General features: G+C 31.7%; 2 protein-coding genes and 1 long non-coding RNA gene across 10 annotated transcripts in view; 2 read left to right on the top strand and 1 right to left on the bottom strand.

Annotated features, from left to right (window-relative positions):
• The window catches only part of Asap (ArfGAP domain of ASAP), a 39,712-nt gene that overhangs the window by 1,325 nt on the left and 12,086 nt on the right, over positions 1–26,301 (bottom strand). For 2 of the 8 annotated variants that reach the window (XM_012280094.2, XM_012280097.2), the window contains exons 2-16: positions 25,570–25,642; positions 25,123–25,268; positions 24,544–24,798; positions 24,131–24,216; positions 23,874–24,030; positions 23,486–23,750; positions 23,082–23,309; positions 22,757–22,979; positions 22,491–22,671; positions 22,101–22,376; positions 21,799–21,918; positions 21,496–21,718; positions 21,074–21,355; positions 20,785–20,951; positions 1,608–1,792 (exon numbers count right to left, since the gene is read on the bottom strand). In XM_012280094.2, coding sequence (XP_012135484.1) covers positions 1,608–1,792; positions 20,785–20,951; positions 21,074–21,355; positions 21,496–21,718; positions 21,799–21,918; positions 22,101–22,376; positions 22,491–22,671; positions 22,757–22,979; positions 23,082–23,309; positions 23,486–23,750; positions 23,874–24,030; positions 24,131–24,216; positions 24,544–24,798; positions 25,123–25,268; positions 25,570–25,642 — 2,867 coding nt within the window. Of the gene's footprint in view, positions 1–1,607; positions 1,793–9,463; positions 9,580–10,056; positions 14,711–15,712; positions 15,935–18,891; positions 18,961–19,707; positions 19,753–20,784; positions 20,952–21,073; positions 21,356–21,495; positions 21,719–21,798; positions 21,919–22,100; positions 22,377–22,490; positions 22,672–22,756; positions 22,980–23,081; positions 23,310–23,485; positions 23,751–23,873; positions 24,031–24,130; positions 24,217–24,543; positions 24,799–25,122; positions 25,269–25,569; positions 25,643–26,301 lie in introns of those variants that run through there. The other 6 variants (XM_012280099.2, XM_012280102.2, XM_012280100.2 and 3 more) reach the window with 6 other exon arrangements.
• On the top strand, positions 5,020–10,074 carry LOC100883317 (uncharacterized). Its single transcript, XM_076541156.1, has 12 exons — positions 5,020–5,142; positions 5,208–5,259; positions 5,902–5,958; positions 6,019–6,063; positions 6,169–6,318; positions 7,042–7,231; positions 7,308–7,465; positions 8,053–8,334; positions 8,529–8,718; positions 9,073–9,307; positions 9,518–9,566; positions 9,943–10,074. Exons 1-12 carry the CDS (start codon positions 5,120–5,122, stop codon positions 9,973–9,975), a joined length of 1,464 nt encoding a protein of 487 aa, XP_076397271.1. The 5' UTR covers positions 5,020–5,119; the 3' UTR covers positions 9,976–10,074.
• Positions 15,934–18,309, top strand: LOC143266023 (uncharacterized). The gene is made up of 3 exons (XR_013040954.1): positions 15,934–17,215; positions 17,313–17,433; positions 18,052–18,309. It is a non-coding gene; the product is annotated as an uncharacterized LOC143266023 (long non-coding RNA).

The following is a 26,301-nucleotide window of genomic DNA, read 5'->3' as shown; positions in this document are numbered from 1 at the left end:
TCTAAAACCTTGATTCCTTCAAACTTTAAGTCCCTGAAAACCTAAATTCTAAAAATTCAAAAAATCCAAGAAATCCAAAAAATCTAAAATATCTAAAAAATCCTAAAATTCTAAATTTCTAAAAACTCCAAAACCTTTAAATCCTTAACTTGCTAAATCCCTAAATCACCAAATCAGCGAATCTCCAAATTTTGAAATCCCTAAATCAGCAAATCCTCAAATCTCCAAATTTTTAAATCCCTAAATCCCCAAATCCTCAACTCTCCAAATTTTTGAATCCCTAAATCACCAAATTCTCAAATCTCCAAATTTTTAAATCCCTAAATCACCAAACTAGCAAATCTCCAAATTTTTGAATCCTTAAATCACCAAATCCTCAAATCTCCAAATTTTTAAATCCCTAAATCAGCAAATCAGCAAATCTCCAAATTTTTAAATCCTTAAATCTCCAAACCCTCAAATTCCTAATTTTCCAAATTCCTAAATACCCAAATCCCAAATTACAAAATAAAAAATTTCTAAATACAGAACGTTGCTAATTCTAAATTCCAAATAAATCTAATTTTGATTTTATCAGTGTTATATTTTCGTCTGAAAGCAAAATCGTAAATCTTCTAAGAATAAATGAAAGCGACACACATAGCGGGATGAGCAAGATATGAATCATCGTATCAATCATCTCGCTATAGAAAATTATGCATACCATGTATGCAAATTTGATAGTGATGCAATAAATATTTCCTAGTGTGCGTCCCAAATTCAGTTTAATCTTCAAACGTTTCTAAACACCTTATCGCGTTGTGCAACCTATTCTTTCATGAAGCATCAAACCCAGCCATTATGCAACCTATTGGTTGCAACATTTTTGAATATGTTTTCTGAGATTTCATCCGATATACCAATAGCGATAAATGAAAGATGGTTACATTGTCTGGTCTCAAGGACCCTAATCGCTTTGATGATTGATACATCCCTTTATACAGCATATTTATCATAATCTGGTGAAAAAGTATTTTTAACAAAACTCAGTTAACATTCAGTCAACTATGAGTAACATTATTTAAAATTTGATAAAAAGTGAAAAAACTTAATTTTTCCAAATGATATAATGTTTATAGTTACAATTGGCTTATTGATATTAGAACGTGTTTAACGATAAATCATATCGTATATGAAAAATAATTTAAGATACAATATAAGATGCATTTATAAGATACAATTAGTAAAAAATATATTGGTGGATTAGGAAGAAACTTAATCATTTTTAACATTTATATAAAATATTCATTGTAACTTACTGACAAATGAAAAAATAAATTTCATACTATTTTTAACATAACTCTATTAATATTTAACTTATTCCAAAATATCCAAAATTCCAAATTATCTAAAATTCCATAAAAAATAAAAAACCGTAATTTTTGTTAAAATAACATATTGTTTCTAATGCTTGATTTTAAAACTAGTTTAACAGTAAACTATATACATGAAACCTAAAATAAAATTTCTAAAAGAGTTTGAAGATGAGGAAAATGTTTGCAGTGCTTTCTCTAATGTGTCAAAGTGCTTAGTTAGCATAATGGTTAACACGGTATTGGATTTCGTACCTCGTTTTGTAGGTTCCATCGTGTTCCTGTTGTTTGTTCCAATGTAAAATTGGAATAGGTGTGGTGATCGATGAGGCTTTTCTGTCATCTGGAGCTGGGGGATTTTGTCTGTCTTCGCGGTAATTGTTACCAGAGTGGTAGTTTGGGTCCTGTGCTATCGCTAGTCCTACCAGTGTGATTAACACCTAACATAACAAAGTTCTATTTATTATTTTTCATGGTATTTTTGATACATAATTGTATTCGTTATTTTTAAGATATTTTTGGTGAAAATATTTGAATGTAATTTTGTATACTTAATATTTACTATTTTTGTATTACTACATTATTAAATTCTTTTTACAACTATAATAAATATATAATAGAACTATAATAAATGTATAAATATATAATGCAATTATAATAAATTTTTAAATAGATAATACAAGTATAATAAATATATAAATATATAATAAAATTATAATAAATATATAAATGTACAATTCAACTATAATACTATTTTTTGAAGTATTATTTTTAAACTGTTCAGAGTATACATTATCAGTATATGAAAAGATATTTCGATCAATTTAATCGGAATTAATAGTAATTACTAGAAGCTTGTTAAAATTGAATTTTAATAGAGATGAGTCTTATTATAGACAGCATTTACCGACCTAACGTTAGGAAGATCAGTGAAAGTAAGATGCCAACGCGGGTCATTTAACTCTTGACCTATGAAGAAGAGTCTGCGGACGAGTTTACTACTTTATATACAGATCCTATCCTACTATTTTTTTATTACATATTTCTACTTATTCTACGACTCAGTTACGCAATTTCTTCAATTTCTAAATTGTTTAATTCTTACCAAGCAAAAAAATTAATAGTAATAAAATAATAACTATAAATAAATATTTTTCATTTATACAATTTTACAGTGTTACATATATACAATATTAAAAAAAAAATTACAAAGAAATGTAAATATAAAAGAGTCGACATTCTTGAAATTATGTTCTTGACATTACTTTGAAATATTTTATTGTGAAACAATAAAATAATGAACAAATTTATTTATTTATGTATAGCTAAATATTAAATTTTGTTAATATATCTTTGTTATTATCCAAGTAATATATTGGAAGAATAATTGTTTCAATAAATAGAATATTTGAAAAATATGTTATTATATGAATATGTAATATGTAAATACTTAAACAAATGTTATTTAAAATAACTGTGTCTTAATTCATAACCAATGTTACTTTTATAGATACATAATGTTACGTTATTTTAATAAATTACTTAAAAATTGTATATTTTAATTTTATTTTAAATAATGTATGTTCGAGTCTAGTACATTAAATTACAACTCAAAAAAATAGCAAATAAAATTGTTACTACAAAAAAAATATGAAACAACAAGATAATCATAAAACTATTACATAAAGAAGTACTTAATTTAATTAATTAATACTTTTCATAAATATGTACCAATATCTTTTTAAGCCTTTAAGAAAATAGATTATCTGCTTCTATTATTGTTTACCATTTTAATGAATTATTTTAAAGAAAATCTTTTGCAAAATTTTAAAACAGTGTCCATACATTATTTACTTATAATAACTATGAAGAACAGTTACACTATTTGTACCAATAATAAAATATATATTAAACGTCATTTACATTACAAAGGTGTAAAATTAATATTAAACCTTAATCAACTATCACTCAAATGTGCCATATGTAATAAAATTTTGTCATGATTTCTGCAATTACAAATTTTAGTTTCTTAATTTTAATTTTCTTCATGTAGAGTACTTTTCTATTGTTAAAACTCTACATATAAATAGAGTTATACTATTAGCAAATTTACTATTATTACTCCTTACTATAATTAGCAAATACTTATATCACATATTTACTTTTGTTCATAATAAAAATCTTGAAAACAACATACTGTCAACAATTAATAATTAAACCATGACTCAGAAACAAATATGAAAAATAACGAATTACTAACTGAAATAAGGTGAAATCAGAAGACACTATGGTAATCGACGATTAAATATTGACTTTTCACTAATATCGTATTTCTATCTTAAGCTAAGAAATGTAAATGACTACTCACGACAGCTTTCATTTCGACAAAAAACACTTTTGAATCGGTAAGAAGATGGCAATTGAATTCGATCGTTTGTGACCTCAAGGAAGTAAAGGATTCTCCTTTTATACTCTCACCTTATCCCCACTTGAACCGACTGATGGATCTCGAAAGATACGTCGCCCAGTTTATAACAATGGTCCTTGTAAATACGGCATTTGATGCACATATATGGAACCATTCAACATTGTTTCGAATATTTATTTTACGTAAATTTGGTCGTGTGTGGACATAATGTACTGGAGAAATTGCTTTGGGCCTTTGGGAAATTGTGAGGGAACCAGAAGTTGATTTAGGGATACAGAGTCTTAGAATTTTGGGATTTTTGGAAATTTGGAATTTGGGAATTTGAGAATTTTGGAAGAGTTGGAATATTGGAAATTTTTGAATAGTTGGAATAGTTGGAATATTGGAAGATTGGAATTTTTGGAAGATTGGAATTTTTGGGAGATTGGAATTTTTGGAATATTGGAATTTTTGGGAGATTGGAATTTTTGGAAGATTGGAATTTTTGGAATATTGGAATTTTTGGAATATTGGAATTTTTGGGAGATTGGAATTTTTGGAAGATTGGAATTTTTGGAATAGTTGGAATATTGGAATATTGGAATTTTCGGAATATTGGAATTTTTGGAAGATTGGAATATTTGGGAGATTGGAATTTTTGGAAGATTGGAATTTTTGGGAGATTGGAATTTTTGGGAGATTGGAACTTTTGGAAGTTTGGAATTTTTGGAAGATTGGAATTTTTGAAAGATTGGAATTTTTGAAAGATTGGAATTTTTGGGAGATTGGAATTTTTGGAAGATTGGAATTTTTGAGAGATTGGAATTTTTGAGAGATTGGAATTTTTGGAAGATTGGAATTTTTGGAAGATTGGAATTTTTGGAATATTGGCACTTCGTAATTTGGGATTTTGGAATTTTTGGAATATTGCAACTTCATAATCTGGGACTTTGGAACTTTTGCAATATTGGCACTTCGTAATTTGGAATTTTCGAATGTTAGAACTTTGAAATTTTAAGAACTGAAAATTGTGAAATTAACAAATTTGTGAATAAAGCATCTTTGAACTATACCACATAGAAACGTTTAATATAGTGGAACTTTGGAATTTTTATACATTGAAATTTTAGAAAAGTGAAATTTTTAAATAGAAACTTTAAAGTTTGTCTATTAACATTTTATTGTCCACCACAATTTCAAAATACAATTTCAAGCTATGATTATATAAGACACCCTGTACAACAATTTTATTTTGTTTCAGTTTTATCATCCCATTTATAATTTTGATCAGTGAGGTTAGAAAAATTTTATTTTTTTAATCCCAATGAAAAAACTGGTGTTTTAATGATCCATTGGCATCATGCAGATTGCTTCTCCTCCTCCGTAAGTAATCATATTAAATACTACTTAATTTACAACGACAATGTTAATAATCTTACATATTGTAGGCCTACGTGCAAACCACAGCAATCAATTATCGACGACAGGAAAAAACTTAACGTAAGTTAATATATTTACTAATTACATATACTAATATAATATTTTATTTACTTTTTTCATTATTTTTTATTTTTGAACTTTACTGTTATTTGAAAGCCAAAGGTCAACCTTCTCCATTTTTAGTTTTACACTCTTCTAACGAGTACGTGTAATTAATTTTTCCCCCAATTACACACGCTGGTTGTACATTCTTGTTAGAAGAATAAGAATTACATATATTACGAGTATGTACCGGAAGTGAGACGTTCTCCCAGAATAGATTATAAGTTAATGAAGAGAAAGAGTACAGGATCAAATTGTTTTAGTTTCTGCATTCTATGTTGTTAAATTTCGCGCGAATATAAAATGAACTATATTAAAGTATAATAAGTAACTTAAATATACGTTTAATATGTTAAGTATAATATATGATTTTTAAGACTGCAATTACGTTTCTATATTCAATCACAAATTTTCATTTTATGGAAAGAAGCAATTTTTTTGTAAAATAATCAGTTGACTACAAACTTTATTCTAATTCCCCAATTTTTGTAATTATATATGTAAAATGTAAATATATTAATTACTGACGTTAAGATCAGTAATAGATGTTATTGCAAATCCCCTAATGAAGTATTAATTTCATATAATGTATCTTTCAAGACATTTCACGATGAAAACTGTTGTTGCTGCTGTTGCACCTGCCCATCAATATGCTACGTAAGTACAAAATTCTTTAAAACTATTTTAATTACTGCATTACATTATAAATTATTCCAGAAATACATACAACCGGAAGTACCAAAATCCTTCGCCCCGATACGCGTAAGTTTATGTACAAATTACAAGTTCATAATAAAATTCGTATATAAATTTCTTTTTTAACTTTCTAATTTTATATGAACTATAATTTCGCCAAAATTGTATTAGTGTTATTGGAAATCGAATATACCAATGGACGATAACACCACATACCGGCTTTCCTATTGGGAAGGTCCGAGTACAATTACGGAGCCTATTCCTCCTCGAGATTGTTTGGTCACCGGAGACTGCGAAATGGCGCACGACACAACGTACAAGGTGAAAAATATTTAAAACGATCTCGCATATCAATTATTACTAATTTCTCATTCAAATGAAATAAACGATTTCTTGATCGTTAGATTTTAACAGAAGTCCATTACCTTAATAAATTTATGTATTATTCTGTATTAGTGTATTAGCATTAATCTCAAAATTATCTGAATTTGTAAATTTATGAATCTGAAACTTGCCCAATAAGAAAACTTTACCCAGAAAAGTATATCCACTAAAAACTTGTAACCGGCAATATAACGAGAGTCCGCCACATATCTTACATGTGGCAAAATTTTCTGAATTTGTAAATTTATGAATCTGAGACTTGACCAATAAGAAAACTTTACCAAGAAAAATATATCCACTAAAAACTTGTAACCGGCAATATAACGAGAGTCTGCCACATATCTTACATGTGGCAAAATTTTCTGAATTTGTAAATTTATGAATCTGAGACTTGACCAATAAGAAAACTTTACCAAGAAAAATATATCCACTAAAAACTTGTAACCGGCAATATAACGAGAGTCCGCCACGTATCTTACATGTGGCAAAATTTTCTGAATTTGTAAATTTATGAATCTGAGACTTGACCAATAAGAAAACTTTACCAAGAAAAATATATCCACTAAAAATTTGTAACCAATATAACGAGAGTCAGCCACATATCTTGCAGGTATCATACTAAATTTCGTTAGAATCTACATATGTGTACTACTATTTCAGTCTAGTTACCTAGATTACAAGTGCGTGGAACCTGTAACTAGTATTATACCATGCGAGAAACAATGGCTCGGTAGAGGTCCAATGCAAGATGTTACCACTCAAAAACACGATTACACATGGAAGAGCATAAAAACGAGACAAGCTTATAAAGCGTTGGATAATATATTTTGTCACCCGGCTCCATTGCGCGGTAAAAATGAACTTGGAGCTCAAGTTTTTAACAATAGTTAAATGAAACAATTTTATAAAAATAATATATTTTGTAGATGATACAACGTATAAGCTTAGCTACTACGAAACGTGTTGTCGTACGCCTGCTGAGTCTTTTGCGCCCATTCGAAGGTACATCAAGTCAGACATTCCACTGGAGAACGAAACCATCTACAAACTTAGTTATTGGCCACATGATCCTACTGGAATAAAAGTAAGCGTAGTGAGAGGTCGGTTGGGAAAACTGAATGGAGAGAAGTGGGACATAGGACGAAATGAATGAAATTAAACAATTTCTAAATGTGTAGATAGTTGAGGATGGGAATAAGAGTTGTTAGTTGGGGTTTCGAATTTGCAAATTTGGGAATTTGGGAAGGTAGAGAAATTCGGAAATAAAGTTAGTAATCTGAAGAGGTGATAAAATAAGAAATTAAAAATTGCTAATGTAAGTATTTAAATTTGCTAATTTAAAAATTGGTAATCTAAAAATTTGGGGAGTTAGTAATTTGAGAATTTGAAGAGGTAATAAATGAATTCAAAAATTTGCTAATGTAGAAATTTAACAAATTGGTAATCTAAAAATTTGAAGAGTGAGTAATCTGAGAGTTTGAAGAGGTGGTAACATATGAAATTAAAAATTTGCTAATGTAAAAATTGGTAATCTAAAAATTTGAAGAGTGAGTAATCTGAGAATTTGAAGAGGTGACATATGAATTTAAAAATCAGCTAACAAAGGACTTTAAAAAATTGGTAATCTAAAAATTTGAGAAGTTAGAGTTTATCATATAAAATATATTCCAGGATGAGCCATGGAGTAAAAAGCAAGAGTACATACCGCCTACCGAACCATTAGAAGGATGTACAACGTATAAACTAAGTTACTATCCGCACTCACAGGAAAAACCCTCTCTAATTATCCCTCCTCCAACCGAAAATATTTTAAATGCCGGATGCTGCAGTGATAAAAACACAACTTATCGTCTTAGTTACTTCGGAGCACAAGATGGTAGACGAGATCCGATAGTACCATCTGGGAATATTACTTTTTCTACTTGTCCACCTGCTTATGATACCATTAACAAAGTAAGATGGAATATTTGCACTACATCTTTAAGTACTATATTTAAAAATAACTGTGCTTAAGAATATAGCTATACTATATTTAAGAATAAAGTAATATCTGATAGTGGTAGTAGTGTGATGGAAGTAGTGTCTCACGAGATTACATTAATTAATACAACTTCTGTACATATTTTAAACAAGTACATTTATTTTAGATGAGCTTCTTAGGTAACTGGAATGTGAAACCAGAAGAACCAATTACACCTTGCAGTAAGCAAATGTTAGGCAGGGGGTTGATGCAGGATGTAACTACACAGAAACATGATTTCACGTGGAAACGAATAGAAGTCGAACCTGGTGTTCGTCCTAGAGATAATTTAATCCCTGCATGTGCACCTGTGGAATGTACGTAATATTTACTATATTTTTTACAAAACAAGCCAACAATATTTAAAAACATAAATTGCTATGTACAAGATGTTCCCTATTCTTCTTTAATTCCCCTCATTCTTCTTTAAGTTTTTTCATTACAATGAAAAAATATTAAATTGTTTTCGAAACTCAATTTAAACAAAATTAAAAAGTAACTGTTTCTATGATTCAATATATTATGCTATACTATTGTAGTTTGCTATATAATTCAGCAATATTTTTGAATGATCTAGTAAATCATGAACGAATAAGTTTCCGTCTGCTCTAGGTCTATTCATGACATTTGTATCATTCAGCATGTATCTCAAGCAGATTTATTCGTCACAGGTTGCACTACTCACAGAATGTCCTATATACCAACCGACTGTAAATCACCCGTAGAGTCGTATGCGCCCATACGTGTATATGCACCATCAGACATTCCAATGGATGCAGAAACTATCATGCGATTAAGTTACCAGCCTGTAGGACCATCGTATCAAACAGAAAAGTCATATAGCAAAACCTGCGTTTATCAGCCTCCTAATACTCCCATTGATGACCATACCACATACAATTTGAGGTTTCTATATTTTTATCGAATTAACTACTCATAACTACTTATGTTAAATTAAATTCTAAAATGACATTTCAATCACAGTACGAAAAATATTAGTGAAGGATATATCATTGATTAAACTTATCGTCATTTTGAAATGATAGACCAAAGAATATATTATACTATTTAGTATATATTTTTATAATTTTAGTATACAGAACATTTCTTTTTCAGTTACATTCCACCTGGTATGCTGGCTCCTTGTTGCATGGAGAAACCGAAGGTAACTTCAGAATCTATTAACACAATTACAGATAAGAAGTGTATTTATGTACTTAGTATATCGTGAAGCATTTTAATCTTCTTTGGGGAAAAGTGAAATAGGAGATAGGAAAAAGTATTTCACCATATGTAACTCGTGAAAGTTATGTATATCTGATTTATGGGTCGATGATATCCTAAGTTTCCAAACTTCCGAAATTTTAAACTTTCCAGTGTTGAAATCTTAGATGTTAAAAATTTCTAATTCACGAGTCATGAAATCTAAGAACACCTATGTCTCAAATCTCTAACAAGAAAAGATCATAATTTCCTAGAAAAGACCATAATAGCATCTTCGACAATACTGAAGAACATTAATCGACTATATAATTTTTCAGCCATGCATAGCTGCAGCGCAGTGCTGTTCTTAAACCACACAAACGGCTACGAAGTCGCAGAAAAACATCAAAAAGAAGGATGGACAGTTTCGAATCCACAATAAATAAAATATATTCTTGTAGTTCTCTAAATGATATTTATTTCCGATACATTTTAGAGTCTGTGAACCGTCCGAGGGACAATTCTGCAGCGATTCAGTCGCTGAGGATACAGTAAACGTTTAGTACATTACCGTTCGTATAATATCAATATTTAGACCTGCTTCTATATCGCCGAAGACCGCATTTCAACCCTTTTTTTATTCCTTTTTTCACGCATCGTTTAATCTCGGTTAAAATGCCAGAGGTACAAGAAATTTCGTCATCGTCTAACGATTAAGAAAAATTTGAATCTTCGTTCACGTATCTACGCGCGTTTTCTTTTTTTCGCACCTAGCACAAGTCACTACGGAATAGTAATAAATACTTATCATCTACTTAACGCTTTTTTTTTCTTTAAATGCATACAGTATATGTAGTAAGTTCAGAGGACAAGACGCGCGACCGCGGCCCCTGTTTCTCGCCGAGAATCCTCCATATTGGTTTTCGCTAATAAGGCGGTAACTTTTCATCGAATATTTCTTAATAGAATCCTTACTTTCTTTCTCGTTTTTTATTCGTGTATTTTTGGTCAACTTGTTAATAATTTTGTCAAATTTACAATTTATACTCGGTGGACGCAACTAGTATCTCTCAGATACAAATACGAACAATTAAAATACTGTTTCGTGGACCAATATTTCGTTTTATCGAATGAATATATACTTTTCCTCAATTTTACGTGATTTAGTTTTCATCTTGAAATCTCAAGTTCATCGATTAAAAGTATTATACAGTGAAACTCATTGCGTAACTGATTCAATCAGATTTAAATTAACAATAGTTTGCAAGTAGTTCCAGTAAATGAAGGTAACTAAAGATTCTATTCTATTCTGTCATGTGCCAATTCAATCTTCCTCGGTGAATATTTAAACAATTTATCACAGAACAAAATTTTAAGCAACCATCGCAATACAAAATATGCAGTAAAAAAGAAATTTCCCAGATGAGGGTTTTGAAAGACTGTAACGTGAACGGGAGATTCATTTTGCAGACTCGTTTCTGTATCACGTTATTTTTGGTATTCAAATATTTCTGAACTCGATACGAGCTCGTTATAAACGAATATTCCTTACAAAATTATCACAATAAAGTACCATATGTTGCAACGAAATACAAGAGAAAGATACAATTGTGTTACAATTTTTCGTTTATTGTCATTCTTTGAATCTATCTTTCATCTTCATACATCGCAAATGAAAAGACATTACGTATTTTTTTGGCAGATAGCTTTAATCACTTTGCAACATGAAAATAAAAAACTTACACCCCAATTCTTATACAATTCTCGTATGTATGGGGTGTGTGAAAAATTTCCAAATACTTCTTTGAATATACATATGCGAATATGTATATTGCTATAATCAATATGTATAATATTATCAATTAGTTACATATTTTTACATTTTACAGTAATTATTTTAATATACTCTAAAGTTTTTCTTCTTTTCAACTTCGCGAACATTTTCTATACCTCCTGATTCTATAGTTCATAAAAGATTCAATTTTTAATAAGTATATAGATTTTAATAATCGTTCCTCGCGAGAAACAGGAGCCACTTCGCAAATTATCGACGTCGCTTGTTTCTTTAAATATATCCGTATAATACACATACTTAAGATTGTACGTTATCGTATGCTTAGCAGTATAAACATCGATTCTTCTTTCTCTCGATTTCGCTCATTTACTCTATACACATATGTACACTGACCAACGATACGATCCTCTGCGTTCTTTCGACGCGGACGCCATTACAGTTTACGCGAAAGACTGCAGAGGATCTTATAAACAAAGAGTGAAAGGCAGCTTAATGCTAGATGGATTAGAATATTAGATTGTTCTTCCCTCTTATTCTTCACCGCTGTTTCTTTTTATATTACAGATTGGCATTACACAGCGACTTGACTATTTATCTGACAATGTTGCACCGAATCGCGTTCTGCTTTTAAGGGAGCTGCAGTTAGAAAAAATTAAAACTCTATTTTCAATTTATCAAAATTAACTTTCTTGTAGTTTTGTCAATTTTACTACAAACTATATTTTCTTGTATGATTTTGTTTTATTATGAAATTCATTTCAAACTTCATTTTATGAAGTTCATTTTAAAATGAACACTTTTATGTTTCAGGAAAATAAAATCTTTCAAATAAAATTGTTTGGAAGATAAATTGAATGTTAAGTCACTCCCTTAAGAGCAGTTAAATAACATATTTGGTGAAGTACCTGCAAATATTTTTAAATAAAATGAAACAAGCACAGTCAACGTGAAAAAATACATAAAACGAATGGTAAATTTATAATCACGTAGACAAATTATATTAGATTGAGCTTCTTTTCGCTGGTAAAAACGCCTCTTTGGTCTTGTGTATACAAGTAAAATAATAATATAAACTTTAATTCGCTTCCGGCGCATAAATCTCATTTAGTCGCAACACGCATACCTCTATACTCCGTCCTTATATTCTTTTCTTTGTTAAGTATACATATACATACATACATATGTATATATATACTTAATGACTAATAAATTTTTAACTTTATAATTCTATTTCACAATATGTATACATGTATGTACATGTACATATATACAAGATGTTTTGAACAAAAATGTGCACCACAAAAATTGCTGTAAATTCAAAAGAAATCGAAAAGTCCTTTACCAGTGTCAGTTTATTGCGTTGTGTACTGCGCATGCACCGGGCGCGCGCGCGAAATTGAATCTTGTCTTGAAATGTAACATAAGATGGAATATAAGACAAGATACTATATCTTATTAATATTATTCCCTTCACTTTTTCCCAACAGAAACTTTTTTTTAAGTAAGAAACATTAAATATGTAAAAATTATAAAACTGTGTTAGTATATTATATTTCTAAGCTATGGTAATTAAGCAGGTCCTAGTGGAAGAGTTTAAATATTTTCGATTTCTTTTGTCACTCTTGTGGACAGTTTTCATGGCGTACATATTTTTCGACACAACCTATATATGCACTTATATACACATGTACATAGACATATGTATACAATGATATATACATACTAACAAATAATATGGCATTACAAAAATGTACATACGCTCGTAACGACGGTGATGCTTAGAAGTCGAATACGCTAATAATACTATCGGTGTCATGCAATATTTAATGTCTCACATTGTATGTCCTTATGAGGACCATTTTTTTATTAGATTGCTGCGTACTGGATGATGAATTTAGAAATATCTGACGTGATTTGGTAACATAAGGACTTATAGCAGATTAGATGAAAAGTAGTCACTGTTATAGTCAGCAGTCAGCCATTTTGTATTAAAGAAATTATGGAAAAGTTTGCATAGTTATTTTCTTGGAACTTCAATCTTCAAATTGACATATCACATGTGGTGTTTAGTGATATTTTTATGTCATAAAATCATATTACAATTGATATGTGTAAAAATTAGTCAACCATTTTCTATTAAAAATTAATAATATTAATGGAGGGTTTATATAATAATTTTCTCCAAGTTTTAAGTTAGAGATTGACAATTGATACTTCCATCGTTATAAAAACACGTCAGATGTTCCAAAACGCAGCATTTAATACGCAACAAATTTGTATGCTATAGATTTATATCTTATCACGAGAACTCCTATTATTTTTCACTTCTTTCGCCAGAAATCGGCGAGAAACATGTATAGAGTATACTCAGCGTTGGCAGTACAGAAAAGAAATGTGCGCCAGATTATTCTGAAGGACATGCGACAAATCAGAGACTGAATTATTCATCTTTCATTACTCTCATCTCACGCGTATACGGAAACGTATATATAACACACACGCACGCGTATGCTCACACTCATTCATACTCGCGAGTTTGTTCATCCTGTATCCTCGAAATTGTGCATATAATTCGATTAACTTATTCTACGTAGTAGAATCGATACACTCTAGCAGCAAGATAAACCAGTATCCGCTGTAACTCGTTACAAACGAATTACCGTGATATTCACGATGGACAATACTTTGATGATTAACACCTTGACGGTTATATACAGACTTAAATACAATTTTAACACTTATCGTTAAGTTAAACATAATCCAAGTAGAGCATAATCAATTCTTGAATCAAAAATTTCAATTTGACTTCTACATTATTGACACAGTGCAAGAAGTACAAGAAATTAATTTTTTAATATAAATATTTTCTTACACAGTGCCACTTTAATTTACAAAATTAAATACCTTGATCACCAATGTATTAGAATTGTAAACATCAAATATTTATAATTAAAATAATAATATGTTAACATGTCAAAATCTAACATCCGCAGTAAAATTATTATATTAAATTTTAAATTGTAATTAATACCTGATAGAAAAGAAATAAATACTTATTATGAAATGTTATAATGGACACATAAGAATAACCGTCAAGGTGTTAACATCGTATGTTCGACTACGAGAAAGCACGTGTTACAACAGTATCATAGCTTCAGCGTAGAGAAATTTGTTAGTTTAAATCCGATCCGTAATGCTAATTTAATTTATACTGAAATATATCTTATATCACATTTATTGTTTAGCATCGGCCCTGAAACATCGAACCGCGAATCGTCTCCAGTCTTCGATCTCGGCTTGTCTGGATCGATCTACATGAAAACCCTTTCAATTTTATCTCTTTTCTTTCCTCTGGCACTCTCAACGACTTCACGCGATTTCTGGATTTCTCTGTTCGCATTTTCAAGTAAAAAAAAATTTGAAACTATAGTCTGATGGAGATCAAAAATGCACCCAATAATAATTTGACTTTGCAAATGATTTCTATTTGATTCTATTATTTTGTTTGACCCTCTCGATATAGTGAATTTCAATTAAAATTGTTCTGTGAAATAAACAGACATTTGTAGTTTGATCATTTTGTAAATTTGCTAATTTTACATTCTGAAGAATGTTTAATTTTGTATATCCCGATATAAATTTGTTTGTGTTTTTTTATTGCAGTAAACTGTCATTGTATTTACAGAAGATGGTGTAAAAATGGCGGGAGTCTACTGTACAAGAATCTTTTGTAAAATGTACTTTTAGGTTAAGTTCAATACTCCTAAATTTTAATCGGATGACATTGAACTCAAAAAGGAATTGACTCATCAATAAAGAAATATGAAAATTAGTCAAAAAGTATCCGTAATGCATTACATAAATTTTAAAATGACAGTACGAGAAAAAAAAACAAATACACTTGTTCATCAAGTGTATGAAATAAATTTTCTCTATTACGTTACTAAATATTCAAATTTAAATATTCTAAAAGTTACAAATTCAGCATTATTGAAATTTAGAAATTTTATACATGGAACGAGTATAAACTTTTTGCAAAGTCTACGACTTTTTATAAACAATGCGAATACCTCTCGACGAATTTTCTCGAAAATGCAATATCCATCAAATAAATCCACTTCTCAGAGTATGCGAAATTGTGCGTCCATAAATTTTTCACGAACGTTAGAGATGCCAAGAGGTTATTCATCGTTCATAAACGTGTGTCATAATCTTCAATCCTTCGTCTTCCTTATCCAAGACTTCCTACCAAGGCTAGCGACACTCGCGGAGCTGGCAGTACTGTAAACACTTGCCAACGAGTTCAGACTTACCGAATGTTAATCATGTAACATGTGAACGAAACTGATCGGGAACATTCCTCTTCGTTCCGGGGCCCTTTCGAGTGCACCTTCCATCCAATTGTCATCGTCGGTCTGTTCGTTCGTCACGATGATAACTTCGCCTTCACGAAAGGACAATTCGTCCTCGTTGTCTGCCTCGCAGTCGTACAACGCTTTACAACGTCGTAACCCGGTCAACATCGAAGAGGTTGGCTAAAATGGTAAACATCGCGAGAAATCAAGGTTAAAATCAGAAGCTGCGAACGCGAACGTCCATTCTTTGTCTTCCATGGTCGAAGCAAGCACTCTTTATTCGTGAGAGCATTAGGGTACGTTTACACCATAATCGCATATGCAGATTTACGAACTTCGGAAGTGGGGATAGCGTTCCGTAAAATGACCACGAACAACACTACGACGCAACAATCAACAGTGATATAAGAACAAGCTATTTATGTCAGAGTTTTATTGTTAATTTCATTTTTATACACGATAATATCTTTTATTATTTAAATACAATTTGCTAAGAGGTTGACAGGTGACACAGTGAGTGGGAACTTTGTTCGCGCTTCTGATTGGTCGCCGCCAGGTGGTGATCTCAGATGGCGGCAAGTTTTAAATTTACGTATAATAGTTTTGACTAATAGGCTATTTTTTTATCACTCTTTTATTACGTCATAGCACTACCCAAACGAAAGTTTATAAACCTTTGTATACGATCATAGTTTAAATTGGACGAACAAATTCCTGCCCCATATCGGTAAAGTTGAACATTCAGGAATTTTGCCGAGGTCAATGGAGAGCAAGTATTTGTACGTTTGATATAAACGAACCCTCAATCGCGAGCCGATCGCGTACGAAGAATGCCTCCTTCAGCGAGGTCAGCTCGATATTGGAAATTCTAGATGGAGAGATAGAAATAGAAGAGGAGAGTAGACGAACTTTTTCAAGACTGTATATGCAGACCGTGCACGATTAATTGAATAGTTTTTGGTTCCGAGTTTTGTTTTACTGTGATTAGTGTGTCATGCATGGGGGGCTGGAATTTGAGGGATTTGTGTTTTTATGTATTGGGACATTAACACATTGCGTACAGGGTTATTTTAATTTTTGTTTGGTTAACAAAGTTGTTTAGCAAATTTATTTAATGTCTAAGGTTTAATAGAAACTAGAATTAGACCAATATTTGAAAACTTGGAAAATTTTGAAGTGTTTTCAGAAGGTTATTGTTTACTAATATCCCCTGCAGCTCCATCTATGGTAATATAACGAAAGTCTCCTATACAGGGAGGCATTAAAAATAAATGTTACAACCGTACGCAATGTGTTGTATTTGTAATTGTAACTTAAAGAGGAGAGTATTGTTGTTCACTAAAAATGATAAATAACTGTAAATATCCTATAATCTATGGTACATGTATATACATAATTACAACATATGTACCTATTACCTACAATATTAACTAGGCACATGAACCGTATGTACTAAATATTGTAAGTGTACTACAAATTATGTATATGATTTACTATAAAAATAATTTCGTAATAATGAATTTGCTAAAAAAATAAAATATTAAATAAATCTCTATAGTTCACTCTCTTATCTAATTACGTAAACGAATAAAAACTAGAATTTCCAATGGTACACATTAATTTCATGCCTGCAATATCCAATTTTAAGGATTAAACGTACGAAGTGGAAGATAGGCGAGGTATGGCTAATTATAATAGAAACGTTCAAATAAGTTTTCTTGTAATACACAAATGAAGATAATTTTAAACGGCGAAATAAATATTATTTGTCTGACACAGAAATATTACTGTAGTAAACAAATATTTTTCATTAATTTAATTTTTGAAATAAAAAAGAGTTGAAATTATTTACTTTGCTATGTCATTAATTATCATTTAAAAATTCTTTAATAAATACTTCAAAGAACTTTTTAAAATATTTTTTTTCATCTCTTTGTAAAGAATAAACATTTGATCATTTTTGCATTTCTGAAGCAGACAATATGGGTCGTAAATGACCCGGCCGTTCAAAGGTTAATGACAACGTAATATTAACAGCTAAAACTGTTACATGATATACAGAGTGTTCCATTTAAAATGAAACATGTAATTATTTCCGAAATTATTTGTTATTGAAAAATTATTTCAAGAAGCTAATTTCACTTCAATGAACTTTTCGAAATGAATAATTTTAGAAATAATCGTGTGGTCCACTTTGAAAGAAGCACTCTGTACACAAGAAACACGAACATTACTTACACGAGTATTAATTGTTCTGATTAAATGTTTTTATCATTAATTGTACAAACGTGTTATAGAAATCCAGAAAGCGAATTAATCTCGAACGAAACCAAACAAAAGGTATTACAACGAGAATGTCGACGAACCAAAAGTAAACGACAAGAAAGAAAACGTTAATGTTTATTAGAAATTATTATACCCAAAGCATTGACATGGAAGAACGATGGTTACGGACAGCACGACTGATCATGCAAAGTTTTGCTACACTTGAAACTTCGACATTACTTGTATTTCTTGTTCATTATTATTATTCAAAATAAATTATTTCCTTTTTATTTAGTCAGTTATTCATCTTGATCAAAAACTGTAAAAACAATGTATTGATTAAAAGATAAAAATTTGTATGTATACTGTTTTTACAAAAATAGATGAAAATTACAAAACTATATTTTAAGAAAAAAATCAAAATTTTTTATTTGAACTACATTTTCACATGCACTACATTATATTCCATTTGTAAAAATATCCTTGGTCAAAGCTAGAAAAAATACTTCATTTAATGTAAAATAAATCATTTTGTTTTCCATTTACATTTACAAAATATACTCACATATTTAGTCACATATATCTAAAGCACCTCAGTGACAGATCCAGGGCAATATTGTAATTGTAAAATAAAATTACTACACCTAATTTTACCACATTACACATGTTATTATGAAGTACAATCAAATTGTACCAAAAATGTACTACTGATAATGCTTCTGGATTTGTCTCTGAATAGCCCTATATATTTTAGTGGAAGAATATTATTAAATGAACTGAAAAATGATTCCAATTACTTTCTTGCTCTTGTATAAAACTATAAAAAACATTTCAAGTGTAGCAAATTGTAATGTGGGATGGCTGATGTTTACCAGATTCAGATTTGGGAGCAAAGATGAAGGCTCCTCGGCGTAGCTCTCTAGCCTGGACCGGTCCCTTCGCTGTACCAACAATGGTTAATGACAAAACCATAAAGCACTGTTTTTGAAATACATGCAATGTCTAACTGTCTCGACTTTCTCTTTTCTTTCAGTTGAAACCATATCTTTTCATTCATAGCCAATCAACGGATTTTCTGTACACTTCATTAGAATACCAACACTGTATAATTGTCATAGAGAAAGGTAGTAGACAAGTAATATTTGTTATTTGAACAGAAACAATTTGACTACTATGTAAAATCTGAAATAAACTTATGCTCTAAGTTTTAAATAACAGTGAAATATATTGTACACTGATGATCTTCAAAAGCATGAATTATTCAAAATTATTCAAATACATTTTCTTTAATTATAAATGCTTATTCAATGAAGCAATAAAAATTTTACATTAACAATTTTTGAAATTAACAATCAGTTAGCCTGTAATAATTAATTCTTAATTCATTGTTAATAGAATATTATTAAATAAGTTATTCCTTCCCCAACAGTCAACACACTTTTCAACAAAATAATGTACATATTTATTTTTGTATATTAAAATTATACAATGCTAAATCTTACTAAAGTGTACAAAGAAACCTTCTGACACTATAATTTTCACAAAGAAACTTTATTGCACCAATTGTCACTTCATAGCATTTTTATTACATAAAGATTGAAACTATAAAATGCAAATTTAGAAATGAAATAATTTTTTAATATAAATATCAGACAATTATTTCATACATCAATAATAAACTTTTCATTGACAAAATTAAAACTCTATAATTCCGATTTTGCTCCGGTTAGTTTCTGAAATGACACGAACGAATGATTTATGCAACATAGGAATAGTGAATGTGCAATGTATCATTGCAAAGGTCTAACAACGATGAAATATGACGAAAACATGATGATCCATAATTTGATGAATGCATAAGAATATTAAATCACAGATAACATGTGATTAACATGGTGTATACAAAATATTAAAATGTCTCTAAAAAAAAAAACACAAAAAAGAATCAACGATAAACTATTTGTTAACTACTACGTGGGATACAGTGATGGGATTAACATCGTGTTAGTCAACATTTCTGATAGTTAGTATGTATGTTAGATGAACGATTGTTACTCGAAATGGATGTATATACATACACATACGTGGCGTTTATGGTGATGTTAGATATCTACTGCCCCGATGACTGATATGTGCCAAAAAAAGTTCCAAATAAAACATTCGCTTCAAAGTGTAACAATGTTTAACCCTTTCGAAATGCGTATACGAAAGCAATGTAAATACATAATCGTTTCTCGATTTCTTTGATTCAGAATCTTAGGTTGAGTAATGACTTCATTCAGAATTTATCCTAAGTTATAGAGAAACAGTTGTGAAAAACTGTCTACTATTATTATAAAAGATAAAGATTCTATTTAAATATCCAAATGAGATTACTCAACCTAGTATGTGCAGGATCATTTAAAAAGACGATTGTCATTTTAAGTGTGCATAACTGTTCCATTAAAATTCATGTAAATTATACCAACTACCTGACTTATAATTAAATCCATTAAAAATAAACATTTTCATTTTTTCTTCTTCGTACCATAGTTATATAAGTAGAAAATTGTATTATGTAAATTTAAATCTTTCACAATACTCATAATATATATCTAAAATTATGTAAATAAAGATGATTATATATTGTGTATTGGTGTAACTTACATTTGTCAAGTATTTAAAGAATTATGTTATGTCTCAACAACCCTGTACGTTAGAAACAGTTCTGTATTTTTATCATTACTCTATCTCGTGTAAATATTCATAATATTGTTGTAACTTACCTTGCGTGGAGGTGGGATAGGATTACCCAGACCGTGATCCGAGCACATGGAACTTAACGACTCGCTGCTACGTCCATTGCTCAGTCTGGATGAGTTGATACCCGATGGAGCAGGTGGCGGTGGATTCCTTGGTCTCTGGAGCGTTGAACTGTTCACCTTGTCTGTGCCTAACGAACAGACAAAGTTGAATAAAGATCGTAAACAAGACGGATTGGATTGTTCAAAGTTTATTCGAATCGGGCGGACAGTTTATAGAGAAGAAGAAGTTTGTGTGAATTTTCAAACGCACCGTGTCCCGTTGAAGAATCTCCACTGGGCGATCTTTTATGATGTTGACTGTTTAATGTATTTAACGCATGTGGTAGAGTGTGTAAAGAATGCCCAGCTAAGATCGGTTCACTCGTTGTACGGCTATGCGTTGACGCTGCTAAGGACGCGGACGAAGGTAGTGTACCATAATGAGAGGAGGATATACCACCTGTACTTCCGGCCGGTGGTGGTGGAGGTGCTACGCGTTTCTTCAATGACCCGTGCATATTGACTGAAATATCTGGCGCCATGGGTGCAGGTACTGAAACACAAACATTACTCTAATGAGTAATCAAACATCTACACGTGCTGCTTCTTAACAAACACTTTCTTTCAAGTACTCTTTCTTTTTATTGTCACTGCCATGTTTGAAACATTTAATGTTAAACTCATAACACATACCAGCAACAGGTTTCCTCGACTGCGGAGGTGGTGGTGGAGGCATCTGTTGTCTATTCGTTGAGGAACTCGGTGAAGAACCACTTTGCAAGCTGTCACAAGTGCTACTTCGACTGCGTAATGTCACTGGTGAGTCTCCTGACCCAGCACCACCACCACTACCACCGCCACCAACATAGGAAGGTGGTCTACTACGAGATTTTTTCTCCGGTGTTAAGCATCCGTTCTAGAATTAAACAAAATGAAATAAGTTATGAACAAATAGTTAAAATAGATTACGTTTCTATTATTGTCAGTTCAACATACTCTGTCCTCTATTATTGTTTCATCGTCAGAGAAATCGGTAGAGCCTTCATCGTGCGAAAGATTCCAGTCGATGTTCACGTTGTCGAACAATGTTTTTTGTCTTTGTAAAGCGTGACTTAACTAAGAATGTGTAAAAACATACGAATGTTATTAAAGTTTATTTAGTGTTTAACATGAAATTATTATAATAAATGTTTACAAATTTCTGCCATTACAAATAACTGATATTACGTAGTAAAACTATAACAAATATAAAATACATTTCATCTGCAACAACTCATAATGGTTATATAATCCCTTACCAGTTCTTTACAAGTATGATGACCCATTTCTTGTGCAATGTCCAACGGTGTTTTATCTTGCTTATTTCGATGTGTTGGGTCAGCACCTGCCCGTAGTAATAATTTCATTGCTTCTGCCCTGTCGTGCCTCGCGCAAAGATGTAACGCTGTTTCACCATCAATGGTAGTTCTGTCTATACCACCTGTCGACATATTTTGCACAAGAAAATCGACGATGTGCAAACTGTTTCCCATTTCTCGCAAAATAGCTAAATGTAACGCCGTTTCGCCTACGTCCTGTAAAGAAGAGACATAGTTTAAATAAAAATAAACGCATTGGAAATGTCTTTTTTTATCTACTACATCTTCAAGACTATAAGTACTGATATGATCGTAAATAGTTAATCTTACCGATGTCGGCAAAGGTGCTGCCAGATCCACGTTTTCAGCATAAACTTGCAGAAGTTGCTGCAAATCACGATTATTAACAGCGTGCTCTAAATCAGAGAGGAGATCCCGTTCATCCGCGCATGTATTCATCACGTATCTTTTATCCACGTATTTTGCCCTTATAAAGTCGTATCTTTCTTCCCTGTATAATTCAGAGAACATTCAAATTAATTCTTCTACATATCCTGATAATGTATTAACACTAGAGTATGAATAATTTTACATACATTGTTGACGTAGGCGTTGGTTTGTGATTATGATGTAACGTTGCTTCCATTACTTCGTTAAACGCTTGGTTAGTCATGTTTCGTGCAAGAAGTAGCTGAGCAGTACCCACATTGTCCAATGTCAAGGATTGTATTCGCGATATGTGCACTCCCAAATCTCGATGAATTCCACTACATTCTATGCACACGATTATACCGAAATTCGTAGAAAGCCACGTGGCATCTGTCAAACAAAAATGATGTATTTATTGAAAGTTCACTCATAAACTACATAGCTTATGTAAAGGAAACATTCCACCTAATAAGCAAAAATTGACATCTTTACCATTTTGCGAGGAGCAATCACAGCACTGATCGTTTCCGGGTAACCTCATGACACAACGAATTACAGCCTGTTGAAGTTCGACTAAACTTGGATTTCCGCTCCCAGCTTCCGCTTTTCCGCTGGCGTCAAATGCTCGGAGCAGCGCACGTTCCTTACAGTTGACCAAAACAGACATCCACGCTCGTTGGTCTGCTTCGTCTTCTGCTTGGAAGTGGTAGGTTCTGTTGTCTGCAGATAAATGAATTTACATTTATTATAAAACTACTTTCTCGCTCACTAGCTAAAAATATATAAAAAATCTTACACTAAGAAATCAGTATAATGCAACTGGAATATGCAAGATGTTGAAAATGTGAACAACTTAATAGTAAACGAGCTTTGCAGCGAATAGTACCAGAACTTACAACTAATGAGATCAAAGCCCCGTTTGTCATCTGGAACTAGCTTGATTTGACAGGTCAACAGATTCACCCGAGTAGGTGGTTTATTTTCATCCGCGTGACAGATATCTAGATAACCTTCTGCTTGAACTGCGCACCTCCGTTTCTGCCATACTCTCCTCATTTTTCCCTCGCTTTTTTTTAACAGATGTCCTGATCGAGTAACACCATGCTGTTTATCCCCTTGTAACTGGTGAAGCGAATAGCCTGCATTCGCGTTTACATTTAACTAAAAGATACACAATTATGAATATTATTATCGCATTAAACGATATGACAATCATAAAGTGTGGTTTTTGAGTCACGTCACTGTGAAGTAAATGAGTAATATATAATCAAAGTTTGCTTTTACCTCTTTATCGCAACCTGAGCTTCTCAACAGATTTCTGAGTTCCGTTAAACGTCTTCTTTCTTCGTCTTGTGTTTGCCTAATTTTTTGTAATTTCACGCTGAGATCCGCCACGTATGAACCAAAATGTTCAATAGTTTTTAGGCCGTCTTGAAAATAACTGCAAAGATTTGACAATTATTAACCCACTTATTAGTAACTAAAATGTTCATTGCTACTCTATGATAGACATTTGATTTGTTTTTAACTAATTAACTTACTTGGTTTGTGCGTGATAATACTCGACTAGATGCTGAAGCAATTCAATTCCTTTCTTCGTCTTAATTTCATTTACTTTTATGAGGTACTGCAAAAAGAAAACATATACTGAAAACTCCCTCCCTAAGTATTAAAATAGCACCACGTGAGTCGGATGCAACTAACAACATAACAATATACAATTAATTGTGAAAATCTTAAAATATACAATGTCTGTTGACTCAAAGTTTCCATAATACATAGCAATATAAGATACAATGCATAGTCATAATCCTCTTCTTAGAAAGCTTCGTGAATATTTTAAAGCGATTCGCAATAATCGTACAACGATAAACGCTTTAGAGAAAAGGTTGAACAAACAAACGAATATGAGGATCACTGTTGTTCGTTCCAGATGCTTTGCTTAGAGCCTCACCTCGCACATTTGCAATTGAAACAATCTTCTCTCCTTCTCCATCTCATCAGCAATCTCGGCGGGCGTGATTTCCGTCCGAATGAGGCCAGCCTCTTTCGCGTGTTGTTTCTTCTCCTTCTCGATTTTCGCGTATTTAGCCTCGTAATCCTTCCACGCCTTCTCAAACGGCCTCTTCAAGTCACCTTTCACACCTCTCAGGTCTCCCTTCAGCACGGAGTCCAGAGGGAACATCACGATGTTGTTGATGTTCTGCATCTGTTTACAAACGTGCTAATTAGAGAACGGAACTGTTTAGATAAGAAATGTGGTCCATTCATATTTGGACATTAAACACTAACTGTAGCAATCAACTGGAATGTTATACTTGAGGAGTTATAAATAGGAATCGGTGCAAAGTTGCAGAGTTAGGAAGATGCAGACTCGAATGTTCAGAGGTAGAAATTTTGATCATTGCAAGATTCTTCATTCTCAAGTTTGCAAATGAAATATTAGATTTAAAAGTGAAGACTTAGAATGAAATTAATTTATAAGTTGTAGTAGAGTGGAAGGTTAAATCAAAGATGTATTATTCGTACACACCAAAGTCTTCATCAGAGCACTCAGTTCCTTTGTGACGACCGCGAACTTCAAGAACGCAGCACCGATATCCGGTTCCTGTTCTTTCAAGGCGGCATCTCCCAGCCTTTCCAGCGCCCTTCCAAGGTATACTTCATTATCGACGTGCGCTGCAAATTAAAATAAATAAAAATTCAACTTCTGAATCGAGTAACCTAGTTAACTCTCGTATTACCAGCTGAAGCGAATACAGCTGTTTTAATACTTAATAAGTTGAAACTTTAAGAATCGGAGAACTTTTGGAAAATTAGAAATTCAGGAATCTGCTGTCTTTTTCCCGCACCGTGAAAGCGGAGAAAACTCTTCCCGTTATTCGCGTGCAGAATAAATCTCGCGTTAACGGCGTTCAAGAAAGTAAGAGGGAAAAATCAGAAAGTTTCATTCGATGAAAAATTGTTCATCGATGCTCACCGTTTCCAGAGTTGTGAATAGCTTTGATCGCTTTCTTCAGCTTCGTCAGGCCATCTCTGTCGAAGTCCAGAGTCTGCAACGAATACGTATAATTTTCAGTGAATTTTCTTTGTCTGTTCATTAATTATTACATTGATATGTGTTACACGTTACGGGACACGTGTGTAGAAGTGAAAGGAGACGTCCACTTCCGCTTTATGATACTCGAATAAAGCCGTTTCCGATTCACGTACTTATATTGCACTGTTTCGCGTTAAGAATATATTAAGAACTATTAATCATGAAGTTTATGCGTGTAATGTACAAATTAAGTTTCCTTTATTCGTTGGCTGCATATCAGTTGATTACTTATAAAACGTTTGTTATTAAAATAGAGTTTAGATAAAAGATTGTTTAAAGTTCTAACGTTAGAATTATATTAATTGCTTGTTTTTTTCCATCTTTATAATCGAATGAAAATAGTTCATCGTTAAGAATTCTCCATTGTACGAGACACGAATTTTCTCGCGATTTCTCTTAATTAAACACTATCTTCCCTGTATAGCGTATGTAATATGTACACTCGGGTGTAACGTAACCTTCCTTGAGAAAATAAGCAGAACTTAGAAATTTGGAAATGTACAAAATTGAAGACATAAAAATACAAGAACGTTCGGGGTACACCATTTAACTGTGTTATTAATTGAACAGGTGTTATTAATTGACCTAGAAAGATCTCAAAACGATTTCACA

Source organism: Megachile rotundata, chromosome 2 (assembly GCF_050947335.1).
Source record: "Megachile rotundata isolate GNS110a chromosome 2, iyMegRotu1, whole genome shotgun sequence".
Classification (NCBI taxonomy): Eukaryota; Metazoa; Arthropoda; class Insecta; order Hymenoptera; family Megachilidae; genus Megachile; species Megachile rotundata.
Note: the sequence above shows the minus strand (reverse complement) of the source record. Positions and strands in the feature narration are given on the sequence as shown.

Coding starts and splice junctions, on each gene's coding strand:
- LOC100883317 (XM_076541156.1), top strand. CDS start 5,120: ATGCAGATTGCTTCTCCTCCTCC. Junction 5,143..5,207: donor CAGATTGCTTCTCCTCCTCC/GTAAGTAATCAT, acceptor TACATATTGTAG/GCCTACGTGCAAACCACAGC. Junction 8,719..9,072: donor TGCATGTGCACCTGTGGAAT/GTACGTAATATT, acceptor TATTCGTCACAG/GTTGCACTACTCACAGAATG.